General features: G+C 43.8%; 2 protein-coding genes across 2 annotated transcripts in view; both read left to right on the plus strand.

Annotated features, from left to right (window-relative positions):
- Window positions 1-684: 684 nt before the first annotated feature.
- Window positions 685-8,688, plus strand: LOC136420685 (uncharacterized). The gene is made up of 5 exons (XM_066407758.1): window positions 685-887; window positions 4,948-5,133; window positions 6,592-6,804; window positions 7,156-7,285; window positions 7,765-8,688. Exons 1-5 carry the CDS (start codon window positions 799-801, stop codon window positions 7,876-7,878), a joined length of 732 nt encoding a protein of 243 aa, XP_066263855.1. The 5' UTR covers window positions 685-798; the 3' UTR covers window positions 7,879-8,688.
- A 9,916-nt stretch (window positions 8,689-18,604) lies between these two features.
- Window positions 18,605-22,294, plus strand: part of LOC136420672 (dual specificity calcium/calmodulin-dependent 3',5'-cyclic nucleotide phosphodiesterase 1A-like) — a 62,551-nt gene continuing 58,861 nt past the window's right edge. Inside the window, exon 1 of the mRNA XM_066407736.1 lies at window positions 18,605-19,366. Within this exon, the coding sequence (XP_066263833.1) occupies window positions 19,198-19,366 (169 nt within the window). The 5' untranslated portion in view covers window positions 18,605-19,197. The remainder of the gene's footprint in view (window positions 19,367-22,294) is intronic.

The following is a 22,294-nucleotide window of genomic DNA, read 5'->3' on the forward strand; positions in this document are numbered from 1 at the left end:
AAATCTTACCTGGTTCTAAAATGTAGTGCGCCACAGAAGGCTTCTTCCAAATAGGCACTTGTTTTCTTGGTGGTGTGTATCCCGCAACAGCAACGCCAAACAACACGGCCAGGTTGCTATCTAATCATAACCTTGGGTAGATTTACTATCGGTTTAGTTCAATGTTATCTCGACAAAAATCAAACAATGACAGGCCCTTTTGATCTTCACATAACACTTCCCTGTAGAATTGAGCTTGGTTAGTTATTCATTAATTTCTTTTTACATTTAGGGGGTGGAGACCTGGAGATTTGGATATTCTTGGAGCACGTGGATGATGACTCAGTGCATTCCTTTCCAACTGCTGCATTGAACAATAATATGATCAATATGAATTATCGCTTCTTTAGTTTCCTACTGATTCTAACGCTTTTAATGTAGTTTTCCCACGGATATCCATTACAAATTGGGAAACGATGAAAAATAGTTGTGACGGACGCGTTATCTACATTTCTTGAAATTTTATCTTGTGATTTTATCTTGTGCGAAATGAAAATTGCAAATACATGTACATTAGCCTTTTAGCCAAGCTTGTCTGTATCCCAAAAGAGCCGCCTGGCGATATAAGGAAAAACTGCACCTACTTCTTCAAACAAAAGGTGAGCGACACCTGTTCCTACTGGTCTGACAGGTGCGGTCACGTGTCCCTACTAACAATGCCTGGCCCGTATCATGTTACCTATCTACATACGGACAGAATAGGCATGTTTACAGTATCATGGAACGGCCCGGACTCTTGTTTTGGAACGGAGTGATCTTATGTGGTTTCAAGTTCAACATGGCGGGCTACCTTCTAACGGCATGAACAAGAGAGGCTCCAGGACTACAAGACGTAGAAGAAAAGTAGAGTAAGTTGTCTTGGCTTCTCCAACCGTAGTTTGTACCCCGCGCCATGTTACCTGTAGTATGTTGCTAGGAAGCTCTGAATTGGGTCATTGAGAGTGGTTGATACTGTTTCAAGTGCTGTGGGTGTAGCAGTTTACTCTGTGTCTACAACAACGTTTCCTTACAAACACTTGTATTTACGGAGTACACAGATAGAACATATCATTCAGGTGACTTATATTGTCTGAAATTGTTAACAAAACTAGAGATTTTAAACAGCTGTTTGCGAAGGGAACACTGGAACAGTGCAGCATTCCCCAACGTACGAAAACCTGCCGCAACTATGGGAGTCATGCCGTCAAATTGGGCTGTGTATGGCGACGTTGGAATGAGTTTGTATAGGGGGAAGACAAGTGCTACAAACAAGATAAAACTTGATAAGAATGTTTGCAGATAGCTACACATACTAGAAAGCACAAGCAGTTAAACGTATCCCATAGAGCTAACATGCACGTTAATTTCAGAGCTTGTGTACGTGTGTGGTTTTTCCTCTTTTATGCATAGCTGTTTACATAAACATCCTGAAAAGCTAGTGTTACTTCTATTTTGTTCAGTTGTTTATGAATAATGAGTCTCCAACCATCTCCTTATGAAAATTATAGCAGCGTTGAAATTACTTTATCGTTTTTAGAATAGCTTGCTAAGTAACGTTCATTTGTCTCTTGTAAATGGACTGGAAGTGAACTTTTTAAGTAGATATACTATTTCGAACAAGGCTAGATTTCGGCTCAAGATAAGATTAGATTTTCATAAACACCAAATATTGTTACTGTGTAAAGTTAATGCCTTTATCCAGCGTTATGGTGTATTTTGCCAAACGTTTTGTATAAAACGTTTGCGATTTTAAAATACATAAAGAAAACCCGTTTGCGTTCTACAAGCTTTTAAAAAAGAGTGGCTCATTAAACGGTTCAAAGTCTGAAAATCCTCTGTTTAGTTTTGAAAAGCCCAGAGACTTTACCGACGACTGTAACCACGCTACAAAAGAATTATTCACACTACTAGTCGGGTTAGGTCATAAATTATGTACCCGTGTCTGTACCGAAGGCCGGAGCACATGGCAACACTTTTTAGTTGTACGGAGAGTTAGAAAAATGTTCGTCAAATCAAAAATGATGTGGATAAGATACGCCTTTGAAGACTTCCAACTGAGTACGTACAGTAAAAGAAAAAAACCCCCACAGAACTATTACAAAAATGCTCAAGATGTGCAAGGAAAAGACATGTTTAAAGAATAGCCAGCGCAGATAATGTGGAAAAGTATTGGAGAACCAAACTCCAGCTTCTCATTTAGTTACCGTCGAAAGACAGCGGATGTTATCTGAAACGTTTGACCGTTTCCAAATTTTATCCTGTCGCTTGAGTAACTGTTATCTTGCGTTTTGCTTGGAGAAACAAGTCATTTGATTCGCCCAGAATAGCTACTTAAGCAACTGGATACAATTTTGAAACAGTCAGACGTTTCAGACAAAATCCGCTATCTTTCGTCAGTGACTAAAGAAATATTTGATAGAACTAGGTTTTATACTAGAACTAGGTCTTCTACCAGACAAAAGATAGCGGATGCTGTCTGAAACGTCTGACTGTTTCAAAATTTTATCCAGCTTGTTGCTTGAGTAACTATTTTTGGCGTATCTTATTACCTGGATGTCTAACCTTCATCAACAAGTCATTTGATTGTTGCGTACACTCACAAGACACTACATAACAATCATATATACCATGTATGTTAGAAATGACGAAACACCACATCCCATACTAAAATGCGTCTTTGGGAATACAAATTATTCAAAGTTTGATGGCTTTTAAATTTGATAGACGTTTGGATGCGGTTACCGATCAAAAGCCTGTTGTGTAATGTTTCCTGACATTATAATTATCGTGATGTCATTGCCATGCTTTTACACTAACAGCTCATTAAGACAGATATCTAGGAAGTATACATTGATATTCATAGATGATGATTTGTTGACAGTCTTCCGTAAAGGAGTTCCTAAGGGTTTATTCACATGTGTAAGTCTACGTGTCTGCAAGGACGTTAAAAAATCATTATTGATGCAAGTAAGTGTCCATTCAGACTTGTTTAACAGTTCGGTAACATATATAGGAATAGCAGAATTCTTGTGACCCCTCTTGCGATGATGTATTGACAATGGTATGTGAATGCATGAAACAGCGTTGTCAGGGTTCACGGTTCCTCGCCAATGTTTGAACTGTTTCACCACCTGTGAAGCGAAAGGCAAAGGCCACGGCCCCCAGAGTAGCAAACTGTACAATGGCGCCACTGACTCTTAAAAGTACCGACAATAGCCATGTGTGCATAGCGTGACAGGGCACTGCTGACAGGCCGCCATCTTGAAAACGATACCGTCCGTGTTTGTTTACCATTGTGGTGTCTCAGGAAAAGGCACGTATTATTACCTGGTGTAAATTTACATCAACCAGTACCGTTCTGTCACGCTCCAAGTACAGGGCTATGAAGGGGCACAGCTAGTATTTCAGCTATTGCGTATTTTGTAACTAAGCGAGATTTTTTGTTGTTGACGATCCAACAAAGTTTACATTCATCTAAAAAATAGATACACAGAACAAACATTGTCTCCAATTGTAGCTTGTTACTTTTAAAAGAGTTCAGAACAAGGGCTCTGTAAAACCCCACACATAACCTTGAAAGTTAACGTTCATTGGTTTAGTGTATGTTTCCAACCTAGGGTCACACAGGTGAAAAACGAGTAAGAAACGGTTGATTGTGAACAGAACAAACAAACTATTGCCGCCGTTTCGCTCGACAAGGAAAACAGAAACATTTCATTATGATTTACGAAAACACGACACGGCGACTGTTAAAGAAAACAAAGACTGATTCATATCTATGACCTTTCTTGCGACTGTTGCTTTTGATAACACGAACTCCCACCGCGGCCTTCCACAAAAGATCTTTTATCGTGCCGCCTTCATTAGCGGCGAAGTAATCACCGTTTTTTCAGATCATTCAAAACTTATCACTCCCAAAGAGAGTAATTAAGGTGGCGTTTGAGTTATCGTACGGTGCTGAAAAGGTCAATTTACACTGACAACGTAGATCATCATGAAACATTACACTAAAGCCGTTGTCACAATTCATGCGAGCGTCGGCCGAATTTGTAGATCGGCCGAATTAGCTCGCCGAATTTCAAAATCGCCCGAGCGTCGACCGTATTTTCCAATGAAAATCTCGGGTGACGTCCGTCGAACACTAATGACTAAAAATTTCCCATGGGATGGTACCATCTCTTGGACATGGACGAAGTCAGAATCGACTTACCTGGTAAAAGGCCAATATTTGGATCAACTTTGATTTTTAAAAATCGCCCGAAGCCCGCGTAATCGACAGGACGTCGGCCGCACTTCGGCCGAAAATGCACATTTGAAGCTCGCCAACACGTCGGTCGAGCTGAATTCCTTATTTGTGACGGGGGCTTAAGAACATGTCAAACATCCATGCCAACTGTTCATATATTTCATATCATCCGTTCCAAAATACAATCTTTCTTTCCCACTATTCATGACTATCATTAAAATCGAGGGAGTCGGAGGGACCAACATATTATAGAAGGTGTGGGTAAATTCGTCTTCCACTGCCTCAAAAGAAGCAGTGAACCCTAACAAAACTACTGTAAATGCAGAAATGTTCGCTGTGGTTTTATGTTCGCGGTTTTCGCGGCGACCGTTTCACCGCGAACTTAAAACCACCGTGAACATTTTTGTCCAATACTGTAGCAGTATGTGACTAGAGCGCTCCCGCAAACTTAAAACCACCGCGAACACTTCATTTTCGCCTTAGCGCGAAATAAAAGCAAGGGAGCTTAAATGCATTTACAGAAGCTCGATGTATATTTCGAATGGAATATAGCATAGGAAATAGTATATTATTGTATCTTTCATTCTTATATCTATGTTACATGTATTTGCAATAAACTTGACATTAAACGTAACATTATATTGGACGCTGTTTTCCCCTAAAAAATTACATTTTCCCCTCAGGAGTTTACCAGATATAAGGACGTCATTTGGAGCTCAGGACATGGACGATACCACAGACCCTGCATGGGGGACAGGGGTGAAGACTCCATACAGATTACCCAGACTGCATCTGGGCGTCGCCAAGAACGAGGGCGAACTTCCTAGGGGCAATCCACCTGTGCATCCAGAGGGGTACTACACCAGGAGGTAAGGGGTGATCCAATATGGGAGGGATCTGGAATTCAGGGGGGGGGTCCCTGTGGTGTAGTGGTCTGAGCTTCTGTTATTTATCACATCTGGTTCTGATTACTTGGAACCAGAAGGCCCGAGTTCAACTCCCGGGTAGGACACCTCTGAACAAGATGCGCATTGAGTCATACCAAAGACTTTATAAAAATGGTACATACTTATGAAACAGTATGGAAGTTAAACACACTCCACTGCCAGTGGACTAGCCCCCTGCTGCAGTGATTGCACCACAGTGTGGCCCAGGGCTATGAAACGGGGATGGGCACCGCCCGATACACCTTATGGTGTGGGAGGATTTTAACTTAACTTACACTGGAATTCAGGGCTTTCATTTGTTTGTTTCGCATGGCCGGTGACTTTCTGTACAGTAAGTAGAAGCTGCGAAAGACTGGACTGTAAGGGTTGATCCACTCACACCGGGATGGACCCCTACTCTTTTAGATAAGTGTGGTGGGTTCTTTAACGTGCTCGAGGTGTAGGTCTCCTCAAACATGGGACGTCCCGCTTTACCTCCCGTCTGAGAGGTCGTCCCTAACCAAAACTAGGTACTCATTTTCAGCTTAGTCTAGGGAGGAAATAAGTGTTAAGTCACTGCTCGGGATTCGAACCCAGGGCCTTTAGATTCCAAGGCAACATCCTGACCAAAGACCACCTGACTCTCAATTCGAGACAAGACTGTAGCCACTGTGAGTGATTGCGTGAAGATTCATTGAATTCAAAGAACTTAGAATATAAAACGGAAAAAACACATACAACAGTCTATTGCTCCATTATCATATTGCACCGTAATGTGAAGTTTTTTTAAAAATTCAGCCAGACAATTGATTGTTACTGTGTTTCTTGTATTAGTATTCCATGTGCCTCATGGAATACCGTTGTAAGTTACATGTTATGCATAGGTCCGTCTACCATGACAACATTTTATCTACTTGTTGTTACGATATTAAAACTTATATGTAATCAATGTTTATGAATTATGAATCTTGCATCAATGCTAATGGGTTTTATTTAACTGTTGGCACAATCAATGTGCATATTTTTGATTGGCATGGCATGACATTTATATTTCTAAAAAATAAAAATCTGAAAATATTTAATGAAAATTTAATGAAAATTTAATGAAAATTTAATGAAAATTTAATGAAAATTTAATGAAAATTTAATGAAAATTTAATGAAATTTTAATGAAAATTTTATGAAAATTTTATGAAACATTTTATGAAACATTTTGTGAAAAATGTTATGAAAAATGTTACGAAAAATTTTGTGAAAATGTTATGAAAAATGTTATGAAAAATTGTATGGAAAATTTTATGAAAAATTCCGAAAAATTTTATGAAAATTTTTATGAAAATCTGAAAAATGAATTTCTGTAATATTCTGAATCTGAAAATACATACCTCATAACTCACCTAGTACGAGAACCCCACCGCCCCTGGAGATCAGCACGTCCTCCATCATGCTGCCGGCGCAGTCCCTGGCGCAGCTCGCCCGGCAGAGAAGGCTCGGGGTGCCGAAGTTCAGGGCCGCCATGGTCCGGCCCAGGTACACGGCCATCCCGCACACCCCGCCACAGTCCGTCAACATGGACCACGACGACCTGTCTGTCTCAACAACGGCATTCCCTAGGTGAGAAATGACCCTTTCCTTCCTTCCTTCCTTCCTTCCTTCCTTCCTTCCTTCCTTCCTTCCTTCCTTCCTTCCTTCCTTCCTTCCTTCCTTCCTTCCTTCCTTCCTTCCTTCCTTCCTTCCTTCCTTCCTTCCTTCCTTCCTTCCTTCCTTCCTTCCTTCCTTCCTTCCTTCCTTCCTCCCTCCCTCCCTTCCTTCCTTCCTTCGTTCACTCAATCGTTCATTTTAGAGCTTGGAATCAGCATTGGACAAAACCAAATACCTTCTTTAAAAACTTCTATTATTACCGACGCTTGACTTTATATCCATAGATGATTCATCAAACTTGACAAACATGTTCTGCAATTCCAGTTTATTCCGCAAGACGCCGCACTCATTACAGAGGGACCTTCTCCCCACCCCATCACCCCGTTCGCGGCTTGGCGGGAGCAGCCCTGACTGGAAGCTGTCGTCTTACCCACCAAACGTCTACGACTCAAAAGTAAGCGTCTTAGAACATCTGTCACTTTCCAATGCTTAACCATTAGCAACAACAACATAATAACAAAGTTATTTTATTCACAATCAAGGAAATGGTAACAGCTAACGTCTCGATGTCATCTTCCACAGGGCAATAATGACTGGTTTACTTTGCACTGCAGCTAGGTGTCGCTGCTAACAATGCGGTCCCAAACGTAAAGTATTGTCACAGACATATTGTTAAGCAACAAAAGCGAGATACACGAAGAAGATGACACGTCTGTACAGACGGTAATCGAAACGTCGACTGTTATCATTTCCTGGGTTGTGACTAAAGAACTATGTTATTCAACCATTCACCAACGTGATTTAACTATTCACACATTTAAAAAATACCAACCAACCAACCAACCAACCAACCAACCAACCAACCAACCAACCAAATGATTTGCAATTGTATGCACAGTTATGCTAATTTCTCGTATTTGTCATGATTGACAGGACCAAGGGTACACTGGACCATACTCACGTGAGTTCGTCGTCCACTGCATGGCTCCTAACAATTGGTTGAGAATGAAGTTACGGAAACACGTCAGAACAACTCCCGCCAGATGAGCTGTCATCAACCTGGTCGTCATGGAAACGGGACAAAAATCTATGTAGATTATATGTAAATTATATCGGGGCTGCATAAATTGTATTGGATGTTTACTAGGGGATGGGAAGACAAGAATTCTGTTGCTAACGTGGCACCATGCTTCTCAATGTAAACCGTATAAATTTGACTGACTGGATGTTCTTTTTAATTGGCATAAGAATAAACGAAGTTAGCTTCTATAGAATTATTATATTTGGAACTCACTGTATGCACCAATGTTTGCCTGTACCCCAGATATTTTATAAACAATTATGTGAATTCTGTTTTGAAGCCATAAAATATAATAATTTCTTTTCTGTCTCTAATTTTTGAGTGGACATACATGTATGATCATGCATGTAGTTCATAAATACTAGTCAATATAATGTATACAACAAGCTGCTACATGTAAATAGTGCACAGACATAGCACGTAAAGAGGATGCAAGAAACTGCACGCTTAACTGGGTGCACATGGAAATAAGATTTACCTAGAAAAAAAGAAGCCATGACTATACTACACAAGAACTAGACATATTCAGTCTTTGATGAGTTACTACAAATGTGTATATATACTTTTAAACCAGGTTTTATGCAATGTCACAATCACAATACATGCTTTACTGTTGGAAATCAAGCAAATGCATGTTTTTGTTGCCCACTTTTCCCCTTTTTGTATGCAAAACTTTGCTGTTACTCTTTTAGATTTCATTTGTATTTTTCAGAACAGACACTATTTCACAATGTCACAGTGCCATATGCGTTTCAAATAAATGTTTTGTAAACAAATTCCTTGGTCACATTTCAATTGGACAATAGTTATCTAAATAAGGAGTTGGGTTATGGTAAATGCTCGGAGATTAATCACCGTTCAATTCTATCTTCAAGATTAAGTTTCTTCTGTGTGTGGATTTTAAGAAAGCCCAAATATAGACGTATACATGAACAAGCATGATGAAGTATTCAGTTTGGTAGCACACTTAGGATGCTACTCGTATGTTGATTTTAAAAGAGGTTTGAGGTAGGAATACCCCATCCATGCATCCATCCATTCATCCATCTATCCATCATACCCTTCCTTCCTTCCTTCCTTCCTTCCTTCCTTCCTTCCTTCCTTCCTTCCTTCCTTCCTTCCTTCCTTCCTTCCTTCCTTCCTTCCTTCCTTCCTTCCTTCCTTCCTTCCTTCCTTCCTTCCTTCCTTCGTTCCTTTTGGTTAACATTTTTTTGGTTAAAGTAAGGTTTGCGGGGAAAAAGTTGCTTTCTACTTTGACCCACGTTGTGAAGCCTAGTGATCGAACCTAAGAAATCACTTATTCGGCTGCAAACTTAACCTAAACCAAAACATTATAATATAATCCGCAACTCATGCGGACTTGTATATACGCACAAGTGTGACGGGAGCTTTACCCAAGCATCCAATTCGTTCACTTATTCGTTTGTTCTAAGACGCAGCCAGAGCTTCCTAATGAATAAATACCTCCCAGTCACGTTGCACGACACTATTGCTCATTACCCTGGATACAACATAACAACATCGACTCCGATGAGAATACCTTTGCACCACGAGTCCCTCGTCGCCATGGCAACTGCTTCACGTCGCCATGGCAACCAAACACAGTGGCTCATTAGCGCGGCTGTGCATCACGCCAAGGTGCGCGGGGACGGCATGCACGCCGTGATTACGCACTCCGAGACGCGGGAGCCACTCTTATATTACCCACTTAGGGGCGCCCGACAGCCAGAGCTGCTCTGCTAATGGGGGTATTTATAGTCGCCGTGGACACAGGTGTGAGCAGCATCGTGCGGGCGTTATCCTAGCCTCCACCAGGCCCTTCTACGGGCGTATGGATCGTGCCGGCGTTATCCTAGCCTCCACCAGGCCCTTCTACGGGCGTATGGGTCGTGCCGGCGTTATCCTAGCCTCCACCAGGCCCTTCTACGGGCGTATGGATCGTGCCGGCGTTATCCTAGCCTCCACCAGGCCCTTCCACGGGCATATGGATCGTGCCGGCAGTATCCTAGCATCCACCAGGCCCTTCTACGGGCGTATGGATCGTGCCGGCAGTATCCTAGCCTCCACCAGGCCCTTCTACGGGCGTATGGATCGTGCCGGCGTTATCCTAGCCTCCACCAGGCCCTTCTACGGGCGTATGCATCGTGCCGGCGTTATCCTAGCCTCCACCAGGCCCTTCTACGGGCGTATGGATCGTGCCGGCGTTATCCTAGCCTCCACCAGGCCCTTCCACGGGCATATGGATCGTGCCGGCAGTATCCTAGCATCCACCAGGCCCTTCTACGGGCGTATGGATCGTGCCGGCATTATCCTAGCCTCCACCAGGCCCTTCTACGGGCGTATGCATCGTGCCGGCGTTATCCTAGCCTCCACCAGGCCCTTCTACGGGCGTATGGATCGTGCCGGCGTTATCCTAGCCTCCACCAGGCCCTTCTACGGGCGTATGGATCGTGCCGGCGTTATCCTAGCCTCCACCAGGCCCTTCTACGGGCATATGGATCGTGCCGGCGGTATCCTAGCCTCCACCAGGCTCTTCCACGGGCGTATGGATCGTGCCAGCGTTATCCTAGCCTCCACCAGGCCCTTCTACGGGCGTATGGATCGTGCCGGCGTTATCCTAGCCTCCACCAGGCCCTTCTACGGGCGTATGGATCGTGCCGGCGTTATCCTAGCCTCCACCAGACCCTTCTACGGGCGTATGGATCGTGCCGGCGTTATCCTAGCCTCCACCAGGCCCTTCTACGGGCGTATGGATCGTGCCGGCGTTATCCTAGCCTCCACCAGGCCCTTCTACGGGCGTATGGATCGTGCCGGCGTTATCCTAGCCTCCACCAGGCCCTTCTACGGGCGTATGGATCGTGCCGGCGTTATCCTAGCCTCCACCAGGCCCTTCCACGGGCGTATGGATCGTGCCGGTGTTATCCTAGCCTCCACCAGGCCCTTCTACGGGCGTATGGATCGTGCCGGCCGTATCCTAGCCTCCACCAGGCCCTTCTACGGGCGTATGGATCGTGCCGGCGTTATCCTAGCCTCCACCAGGCCCTTCCACGGGCGTTGGATCGTGTCGGCGGTATCCTAGCCTCCACCAGGCCCTTCCACGGGCGTATGGATCGTGCCGGCGTTATCCTAGCCTCCACCAGGCCCTTCTACGGGCGTATGCACCGTGCCGCGTTATCCTAGCCTCCACCAGGCCCTTCTACGGGCGTATGGATCGTGCCGGCGTTATCCTAGCCTCCACCAGGCCCTTCTACGGGCGTATGGATTGTGCCGGCGTTATCCTAGCCTCCACCAGGCCCTTCTACGGGCGTTGGATCGTGTCGGCATTATCCTAGCCTCCACCAGGCTCTTCTACGGGCGTTGGATCGTGTCGGCGTTATCCTAGCCTCCACCAGGCCTTTCTACGGGCGTATGGATCGTGTCGGCGTTATCCTAGCCTCCACCAGGCCCTTCTACGGGCGTACGCACCGTGCCGCGTTATCCTAGCCTCCACCAGGCCCTTCTACGGGCGTATGGATCGTGTCGGCGGTATCCTAGCCTCCACCAGGCCCTTCTACGGGCGTATGGATCGTGCCGGCGGTATCCTAGCCTCCACCAGGCCCTTCCACGGGCGTATGGATCGTGCCGGCGTTATCCTAGCCTCCACCAGGCCCTTCCACGGGCGTTGGATCGTGTCGGCGGTATCCTAGCCTCCACCAGGCCCTTCCACGGGCGTATGGATCGTGCCGGCGTTATCCTAGCCTCCACCAGGCCCTTCTACGGGCGTATGGATCGTGCCGGCGTTATCCTAGCCTTCACCAGGCCCTTCTACGGGCGTATGCACCGTGCCGCGTTATCCTAGCCTCCACCAGGCCCTTCCACGGGCGTTGGATCGTGTCGGCGGTATCCTAGCCTCCACCAGGCCCTTCCACGGGCGTATGGATCGTGCCGGCGTTATCCTAGCCTCCACCAGGCCCTTCTACGGGCGTATGGATCGTGCCGGCGTTATCCTAGCCTCCACCAGGCCCTTCTACGGGCGTATGGATCGTGCCGGCGTTATCCTAGCCTCCACCAGGCCCTTCTACGGGCGTATGGATCGTGCCGGTGTTATCCTAGCCTCCACCAGGCCCTTCTACGGGCGTATAGATTGTGTCGGCATTATCCTAGCCTCCACCAGGCCCTTCTACGGGCGTATGGATCGTGCCGGTGTTATCCTAGCCTCCACCAGGCCCTTCTACGGGCGTATGCATCGTGCCGGCGGTATCCTAGCCTCCACCAGGCTCTTCTACGGGCGTATGGATCGTGCCGGCGTTATCCTAGCCTCCACCAGGCTCTTCTACGGGCGTATGGATTGTGCCGGCGTTATCCTAGCCTTCACCAGGCTCTTCTACGGGCGTATGGATCGTGCCGGCGTTATCCTAGCCTCCACCAGGCCCTTCCACGGGCGTATGGATCGTGCCGGCGTTATCCTAGCCTCCACCAGGCCCTTCTACGGGCGTATGCATCGTGCCGGCGTTATCCTAGCCTCCACCAGGCCCTTCTACGGGCGTATGGATCGTGCCGGTGTTATCCTAGCCTCCACCAGGCCCTTCTACGGGCGTATAGATTGTGTCGGCATTATCCTAGCCTCCACCAGGCCCTTCTACGGGCGTATGGATCGTGCCGGTGTTATCTTAGCCTCCACCAGGCCCTTCTACGGGCGTATGGATCGTGCCGGCGGTATCCTAGCCTCCACCAGGCCCTTCTACGGGCGTATGGATCGTGCCGGCGTTATCCTAGCCTCCACCAGGCCCTTCCACGGGCGTTTGGATCGTGCCGGCGTTATCCTAGCCTCCACCAGGCCCTTCTACGGGCGTCTGGATCGTGTTTGCGTTATCCTAGCCTCCACCAGGCCATAACAGTGCACTAACCTAACATCATTACTCGATACATAAGATAATGGCATGATATATTTCACGTTATGGCACGGCTTCTCTTTTGCATAGCATTATGTATGAATTGAGCCTAGGTAGACAGATACAGAGTCAGGACATGACAGAAGTACATTAAATATTTCTCTACTTGTTCCAGGTAGTGTTATTTCCTTCTTACATGTAATCATCAGTCTTTTCCTTTCTTCATTATAAGATGGACATATCATAAGGAAATGGTATTCATCTTCAATATTTTCTTTGCAGGTGGGACACATTCTCTTTTCGGCTGGTATATTTTTGTAACGACCCTTTTCAATTTCTAAGTAATTGCGCACAAATAGAGTGAATAGTATGCTGGAGTCTGCCGGTCTAATAGCATACTATTTACTCTATTTGGCCAATTTCTACTACTAGTATTTTCCCAGTGATCCGCGAAGCCTAGTAGAGCCTACAGATATGTGGTAAAAGAGCTTATCAGTAGTCAGTAGATTTGCATATTTGGAATTAGTGCAGTTGGAACCAAAATGGAAGTGAATTTATTGTAGGATGGGATACCGTTATTTTCTATAATCCTCTTATGATATGCGATTCACGTACTAGAAATAGCAAAGTGTATGATATCGTGACAACACATGAACAGATAAAAAGGTTTCTCTATTCCATTTGTGACTTAGTAGTTTTCCCCGGAAGATAAAGCTAGATGCACGCCATCACTAGCCAAGAATATATGCTTAACGAGGAAGATAAAAAGAGGTAATAAGGAAAATGAGAAGAGAAGTGCAAGGAAACCTCAACTACAGCCTTCAGCCTTCCATATGTCAGCTTTAATGTCTCTGGTTTCCTGGTAATTTGCACAGAATAAGCACACACAGCTGTTAAAGTACATGTAAAGTGGTGCAACATCTTGACTCTAATTGTTTTGGCAATGCCAATGGACTACATTTCGGGCAACGGTTCTTAAGAAGCCATGAGAATCAGTCAGTATAATAACGGGGACATTGGATTGACATTCTAATGTATCAAAGACGCTTAAGCCCCCATAAAAAATAAGAAATTCAGCTCGGCCGACGTGTTGGCGAGCTTAAAATGTGCATTTTCGGCCGAAGTACTGCCAACGTCCTGTCGATTACGCGGGCTTCGGGCGATTTTTAGAAATCAAAGCTGATCCAAATATTGGCCTTTTACCAGGTTAGTCGATTCTGACTTCGTCCATGTCCAAGAGATGGTGCCATCTCATGGGGGATTTTTAGTTTTTAGTGTTCGACGGACGTCACCCGAGATTTTCATTGGAAAATACGGTCGACGCTCGGGCGATTTTGAAATTCGGCGAGCTTCGGGCGATCTACAAATTCGGCCGACGCTCGCATGAATTCTGACGCCGGCTTAAAGGACACGTCCCGGGTTGTGTGTCAAATCAGGTATCTCTCTTTTTCTCTCTTTGTCTCTCTCTAAGCTACTATTGTACACTAGCATATAGAATATTCTTGAAATCAGAACTAAAAGCAATATAACCTTTGTTCTACTTTATTTGATGTATTACTTGTTTACAATTTGAAAGTTAGCAATACAATTACAGATTGAAGTTCTTAAAAGAAGCGGTATGGTTAAACCTAAATTACGTTTTGCAAACATTCTACTTTATTTTGTGTTGTGCACCCAAAATTCTTTCTGTGCACCTACATTCTTTGGTTGGGTGCACCAGTGCACCTATTCCGAAAGATGAATTTCGAGCCCTGCCGTGTTGACCTTGTGTTGTTACAGGTTTGCGTAGCAAAACCTTTGTTGGAGTCGTTGACATGTGTGGTGGCCGCCATCTTGAACTTGTGACGTCGCAACGTAGCCATACCATTTCATTGAGAGGGGTGTTTCTGGGGGTCGCTAGCGTTCTCTCTAATTTTAACAAATCGGCACACAACTATCACACATTCAACTCAAATAAAGATAAAAACTCAATGCCAATTCAAATTCATAACTAGAGTTCCACGAACACATTATCTTCGCCAAATAATCTAGGCTTATTGTGGAGAGTGATTAATATTTACATGCTTATCACCCCCTGCAAACTTGATCATACACCATACCGTTTGAAAGTTATGATGGGGGGGGGGAGAATGAGTCCAGTCTAGATAGGGATAAAACTCATTTGGTGGTACAGGACTAGTATATGTGTATAGTGTGATGATATATGTTATAACTGGCTTAAAAAAATTGAAAGTTATAATTAGATGGTACAGTCAATATATATGAATAGAATAAATCTTTATTCCATATCATACACATTTTGCAAGACATAGTACATGTTACTTTTCCATACGGTGCTAGGTAATACCTAGCAGTGTACTCTCTGAGCAGAGGAGTTGGTCCGGCTGGCTATTCACATGTTTTTAGGTGTTTTGTAAGGCTTTTTATTTTGTTCCCTTTCCGTTATGTCTCCAACCGTGTGTTTGACAAAAATGCAGAAACTGAACACTTTAAAAAAAACCGGACCCACACATCTGTTTGAATTGTAGTGAGACTGCCCCATTTGTTTATTTATGTACACCATCTGTTTATTTACACTTCTAGGCAAGGCCTTCTGCTGGCCTGTTTCGGGAACACTGTCACACGCCCCATTATGGAATGTAATGGATTTACAATTATCCTTACTAATTATGCAGATTAGCTCCTGTTTTCTATAATTAGACATCGATTGTGTAAAGCACCATCTGAGCTCTCTACATACAAAACTTCACGACAATCTCTTCACCCCTTCTCAAGTGATACGTGTCCGAATGTCAAAACAAAAACACCCACTGCAGTTCTAAACAAGCCGCTAGGGGGCCCAAACTTACAGAACTTACTTTTTGTGGCATGAACTATCTACCACACAAATATCATGACCATAGCACTTTCAGAAAATATGCCACTAAATTTTGAAGCTCCGCTGCAGTACCTTAGGTACTCGCTAGAAGGCCAATTATCGAAATTGACCTTCCTTTCCGTAAACCCTACCCATCCACTAAATATCATACAGATCCATCAACAGCTTCTTGAGTTATGTTGTCCACAAGAATTACACATCCACACAAAGCCCGCTGCAGTACCGACGGAAAATGCCAGGAGAACCATTTTTGAACTTGATCTCTGTTTCCACAACATCTACACACCTGCAAAATATCATGAAGATCCATCAACATTTCCGTCACTTTTTTCGCCTACATACAAACGCACATAAATTAAAAGTCCGCTGCAGTACTGTTGAAAAACGCAAGGTAAACCATTTTTGAACTTGACCTTCCTTTGCACAACCACTACACACCTACCAAAAATCATAAAGATTCATCAAAGGTTTCTTGAGTTATGCTCTTGACATACATACAGACCCACCAAACAGCTGGCTCAACCGAAAACATAGTCTACCCCGAGTACTATAGTACTCGGCGAAGATAAAAAGACACCGTAATCGCTAAACTAACATAGCAAACCTGAACTATATGTCATATGTAGCACAACAATATTTTTCATCTGCCTCATAGGCTGTGTATGGGGCATGCCTACACGGGGCTGTACCGTAACCAAGCTGCCAGGGCGTTGTCATTCCTCGGTCGATATAAACAGCGGCATGTTGATGATATCGTATGGCTGTTTGCCCGCGCAAAATGATGTCATCAAGAAAGTGAAGAGGGAAAGGAACGTACTGTGTTGACGTCATATGGGACCATGTGAGATCAAACAGTATATGATTACCACCGAAACAACATCTCATGTTTAAATAGCAATTTTCAATCAGTGCACAATAATGTAATACAAGTTGTGCAAGGTATTGGGGAAAGTTATGAGAAAAACGCCATCTTCCTTTAAGACTAGCTTGAGAAAAATACAGTGAAGCTATCACTGCTCAAGGCATATAGGTAAACTCCGGTGTGAGTGTATAAGGTTCGTTAATTCAATGTTGTTGTTTAGGAATCATAGGTGTATTACAAGCAGACATGGCGGCACATAAAGCAACTAATTAAGATTAAAGCCAAAAATAGCTACTCAATTTTGCAAGCAACTGGATAAAATTTTGAAACAGTCAGACGTTTCAGACAGCATCCGCTATCTCTCGTCAGTGATTAACTAAAGATCTGGCAGAACCAGGTTTTAAACCAAAACTCTGAATAGATATGTTAATGAAGTGAAGACAATTTCAGATGGTTCAATAGAATAGTATTGACCAAAGATAGCGGATGCTGTCTGAAACGTCTGGCTGTTTCAAAATTCTATCTAGTTGCTTGAGTGACTATTTTTTTGCGTATCTTATCACCTGGATGTCTAACCTTCATCAACGTAATTAAGAGTTATCCGGTTAATATACGATGACGTATATATGTGGAACAAAATATGTATCTGTTGTGTATTATGTGATTGTAAACCCTGCTGCAATTCAGCACTGGCTGCCATTGCAAGGGTAATTTATGACCAATAAACCATTATTATTATATAGGATACAATAGACGAAGTGTCCGCCGCACAGGGAAAGAAACGTTAATCTTGAATAAGATCAATGTGCAAATTTGCTCGTGTGGATTATCCGGATTAAACCAGTGCTCAACCGCACTGAACCGGTTCAGGCGGGCAAGCTGTTGTTTCCCATCAATAGAAGATTCAAGCACAAAAGCCTCATGTGTCAAGGTTCCAATTTCTTTTTACCTTGACATCAACTACTGTAAGAGCTTCCTCACTAGATAGCTTTAAAGAAGGCTTGCAGTCAGATGTGCAAAGTTTAGGCGTGACCGGCAGTTCAGTGTAATATAACCAGCTGCTGTAGCGCCGCGTGTCTGCAAAGCTGGTGCGTTACACCAAAGGGTGGTCATACTGACTATATAGACACAAATACAGAGTATAGTTGATTTACACCATTCACCCGGACGCGCTCCCTTGGAAATCAGGTACATAGTTTACTGAAGGGACCACCCTAAAGATTAATAATAATGATTAATAATAGGAATAGTCTACAACCAAACTAAGCTGGACGCGCGCCGTTGTCGGGGCTTCTGAATCACAATTTAATGATAAAGCATAGCCTCCACAGCAAACCCTTGCGTTAGCGGATCACACACTGTTTCTAATTGTGTTCTGAAGCGTCCCGTCTTCAGTAACTTTACCCTCAGGAGGCGGGAGACATCAAGAACGTTAACCAGGAAGGCATCTACCAAAACAAACAACAAAACCGACAGCACCTAGGGCCTGCTAAGGAAGCTCGGAGGATCATGCTGAGAACATACTGTAAATGTATTTAAGTTTGCGTGGTTTTAATTTCGCGCTAAGGCGAAAATGGAGTGTTCGCGGTGGTTTTAAGTTCGCGGTAGCGCTACAGTTACCTACTGCCACACTGTTGGAAAAAATGTTTGCAGTGGCTTTAAGTTCGCGGTGAAACGGTTGCCGTGAAAACTGCGAACACAAAATCACCGCGAACATTTCTGCATTAACAGTAATCTACGCAACAGGTCGATTTTGAGACTGCGCGCTCCCAAACCGTCTATCTATTCCGTTTTATTGTAGCCACCCTCCCAAACGTGAAGCGACAACGTGCCTGGATACGAGATGGTATTGTGTTGACTTTATAACCAACACAACCTCATCAAAATGACAACTGTCTCTGCCAGTCGTAACAGCAGATCCTGAAAAGAGGATTAATTACTTTGGAAGCCGTCATCACAGCGTTACGTCATCACACCACGTCGAACAGGATTGCCGGATAGTCAATCATCATCAGACGATGTTTTCGCGGTCGCCATGGCAACATATGCCGCCACCACAAAATAGGGATGTAACCTCTGAAGGTTAACAGTTGAGCCGAGCAGCGGATTTGCGGCTACCTACTTTGAGCCATGGTAATGATGTGCACGTTGAAGCTGTGGCGTCTTGAAGCGGATTACAAAGGCAACGCGATGGCGTGGAGTTAGGTACGCTTAGCGTCAGCCCCTTCCTCTCATCTCTGAATCACAAAGGACGATCACATTCCCACCGTGCTGCACGCGTGAGGGTGTTGTTTTTCCTAGTGGTGATCTCTGATGTACCAGAAGGTCTTGTAAACATTGGCGATGTGGTCATCATCATGAACGATCTACGTTTGGCAGAATACCAGGTACGTGGAGGCACACATGCGCACGTTTTCGTGCGATGACTTATTTTCGAACGGCGTACACATCACCGTTTTCACAAAGGAAATCTCGTGTGCAAATTAGCAGAGCCAGTAGGATTGTTGGGGATTATAATGTTGACGCGGCGGCGTCATCACAAAGACTGGACAATGTCTGCCTGCTAAAGCACACCAGAGCGCCTTATTGAGGTCTGTATCCACCGTGAGGGAAATGATGCACGGCTGAGATCTAAAAAGGAAGGCCACCAAACGGAATCTGTTCGCCATCTTGAATGGGGTCGTCGGTTTCGACCAGGGGAAGATTAAAACAGCCTGCCCCGCCACGCAACCGGGTTCACAGTGAGGCGACGGGCAGCGATGGCTGCATCGACGGGCACCCGGCGAGGAGGGCCCCTCGCCCCGACAAGCGCACCTCCGAGCCGACGGTGGTGGTGGAACAAGGTACGTACAGCGTACAGTACGTGGTGTTTGCATGAAGCGCCCCAGATGGCGAGGTCGGCAACCTCAAAGCTGAGAGCGTGTAATCATCCCTCGTCTTACGCTAGGCTTTTAGAGCCACCGTTTAACGGCTAGATTGAGTTGTCATACATGTAGTCCGCACAGCTGGGCAACGCTCTTTCCGTATTTCAGCGATGTTATTGTGTCGTAACAGGCTCTAACACATGTTCTAATGCGAATGATCCATTGCTTCCCCATCCGTTCCCTGTCAGATTACAGTAGCTTCGAATTCCAGAAAATTTAAGAAGCCGGTTTCAAGGAAGAGCCATCGTTTAACGGAGAGATTGAGTTGTCATGTATGTAGTCAGCACAGCTGGACAACGATCTTATCCGTAATTCGGGGATGTTATTGTGCCGTAATAGACTCTAGCACATGTACGAATTCCAAAAACATAGAACGTACACTATAGTTTTACCACTCATTTTTAATGCATAGGATGCATTCCTTCCCCACCCGTGTCCCAAAATTTTACAGCAGCTTCCAGAAAATTTAAAATGCCGGTTTCTAGATGTTGTATACGCGTAATATAGACCCCGTATTCAAGTAAACAAAATGAGCTTGTTGCGTTTTCATAAAACCCGTTTTTGTGGCTTAACACCCGAGTCATTTATATTGCTTTTAATGAGGTAATAGTTCACTAATTACGCTGGCATGCTTAGATGGCTGCTGTAATACTGCTTGGCGCACATGATTCTTTCCAGTCAGCCATTCATTCAACCATTAATATATTCATTTATCCTGTAACTTATTCACCCGCCGAACTCTATTGAACTTCATTAACCTTAAAGCAAGTTCAGAGAGTTGAAATGCTAGGTGACAAGGGACATACCATTTTCGATATGACACCAGAGTGATGAAATTCAAAACTGACATCCTGTACTTCTCTTTGTTAAAAAAAGCTTTGAACACTTGATGTAAATATTTGCCGTTAGCATTGTACTTCTTTGTCCAGATTTTGTGATGAATCTTGAGATTTTATGAGACAATCTTGAGATTTTATGAGACAATCTTGAGATCTTTGAAAAGTTCTTTCCATGATGGTTTCAAAGCATCTCAAGATTTTTTAATTGCTTCTCGATATGCTTTGAAAAAATCTCAGAATCTTGAGATTTTCAGAATAAATCTTGAGATTTTTATTTCATTTTCAACGAAGAGTGAAGACCCCCGCTGGGGGTCATTATGATCCGTTGTGTATTAGAGAAGTATTTCACAAAATATTGGATATGTACATTTAAGCTGTAAATGGTCAGAAGCATTAGTCCAAAGTGCTCTGCTCATTCCAATAATAATCTGCTCGCTGTTCGAGTTTATTGAAATATTTGTGCTTGTACAATGTAAATCTATATCTATATAATCACAATATGATGTTGTTGAAAATACTAGTGTCCTGATGCATTTCAGCTTTACATTATTAAAAACTGTATTTTTTCAATAGCTTCGGCCGAAATCTAATAAAAAAGTTAAGATAAAGAAAATGTTAGAATCTCTACCTACAGACTCTTTTTTCAGGACCGTAAAATAATATTCACAATTTTTCCTCTGCCTTATTGTCAACATATGGAAACTTTGACATACAAAAGGTGGGAAAAAGTGGGACATTTAGGTTTAATCAAGTAATTTTCTGTTCCATAATCCAAATAATCATGCAATATCGACAAATAAGAGGGGAAAATGCCCCACGGCAATCTCTCATTTGTAATGACACTATGGTGTTATTCAAGCATCGATGGTGCCTCCATTCTATAAGGAAGAGAGAGAGAGTTTGTGTGTGACTCTACAAGTGTCTACAACAGAGCTCGCACTGTTTTTGAAAGATAAGCCGCAGTAAGGGTTGTAGAGCTGAGATTGACACTGTAATGTATAGTTGCAATATTAACTGTAGAGTTGTTGTTTTTGTAGGCATGTAGCAGATTCTGTAGAGTTATAGTAGTTTTTGTAGGCATGTATCAGATTCTGTAGAGTTACAGTAGTTTCTGTGGAACTACAGCCGTTTCTATAGAGCTGCAGTAAATCCGACACTGTAATGTAAAGTTGCAATATTTACTGTAGAGTTGTTAGTTTTTGTAGGCATTTATAGAGTTACAGTAGTTTCTGTAGAACTACAGCCGTTTCTGTAGAGCTGCAGTAGATTCCATACAACTGCAGTACTTTCCGCAGCTGTTATGTTCTGTAGAGTTGTTAGTTTTTGTAGGCATGTACCAGATTCTGTAGAGTTACAGTAGCTTCTGTAGAACTACAGCAGTTTCTATAGGCTTCAGAAATTATAGGCTTCAAAAGTCAATATTGCAGAGGGTTCGTCACGTTGCACAAACATTAATATCAGAATGACCATCTTAATGTTTGAATTGGATGTCTTGGAGCTTTCTGGGTGTCTTGTACAAACGGTTAATTTCAACATCATCTCTGACAACGCTAAACAACTTCTTAGTTTACGTGGTAGTTCCCTTAGTTCTCCTAGTTATCTTCGCCGAGTACTTGTACTCGGAGAAGATTATGTTTTCGGTTGAGAAATCTGTTGGGTGGGTCTGTATGTATGTCAAGAGCATAACTCAAGAAAGCTTCGATGAATCTTTATGAGTTTTGGTAGGTGTGTAGTGATTGTGCAAAGGAAGGTCAATTTCGAAAATGGTTCACCTTACGTTTTTCAACAGTACTGCAGCGTACTTTGCATTTTTTTGTGTTTGTATGTAGGCAAAAAAAGTGACGGAAACGTTGATGGATCTTCATGATTTTTTGTAGTTGTGTAGATGTTGTAGAAACGGAGGTCAAGTTCGAAAATGATCTATCTTGCGCTTTCCTACAGAACTGCAGCATGCTTTGTGTGTACGTGAGTTTGTATGTCGCCAACATAACTTGAGGAGCTGTTGACG

This window comes from Branchiostoma lanceolatum, chromosome 15, assembly GCF_035083965.1.
Source record: "Branchiostoma lanceolatum isolate klBraLanc5 chromosome 15, klBraLanc5.hap2, whole genome shotgun sequence".
Classification (NCBI taxonomy): domain Eukaryota; kingdom Metazoa; phylum Chordata; class Leptocardii; order Amphioxiformes; family Branchiostomatidae; genus Branchiostoma; species Branchiostoma lanceolatum.

Excerpts from the sequence above, each read along its gene's own strand:
- LOC136420685 (XM_066407758.1), top strand. The coding sequence starts at position 799 with ATGTGGTTTCAAGTTCAACATGGCGGGCTACCTTCTAACGGCATGAAC. Across the intron at positions 5,134-6,591 it reads GAGGGGTACTACACCAGGAG|TACGAGAACCCCACCGCCCC; the intron begins GTAAGGGGTGAT and ends TAACTCACCTAG. Across the intron at positions 6,805-7,155 it reads TCAACAACGGCATTCCCTAG|TTTATTCCGCAAGACGCCGC; the intron begins GTGAGAAATGAC and ends CTGCAATTCCAG.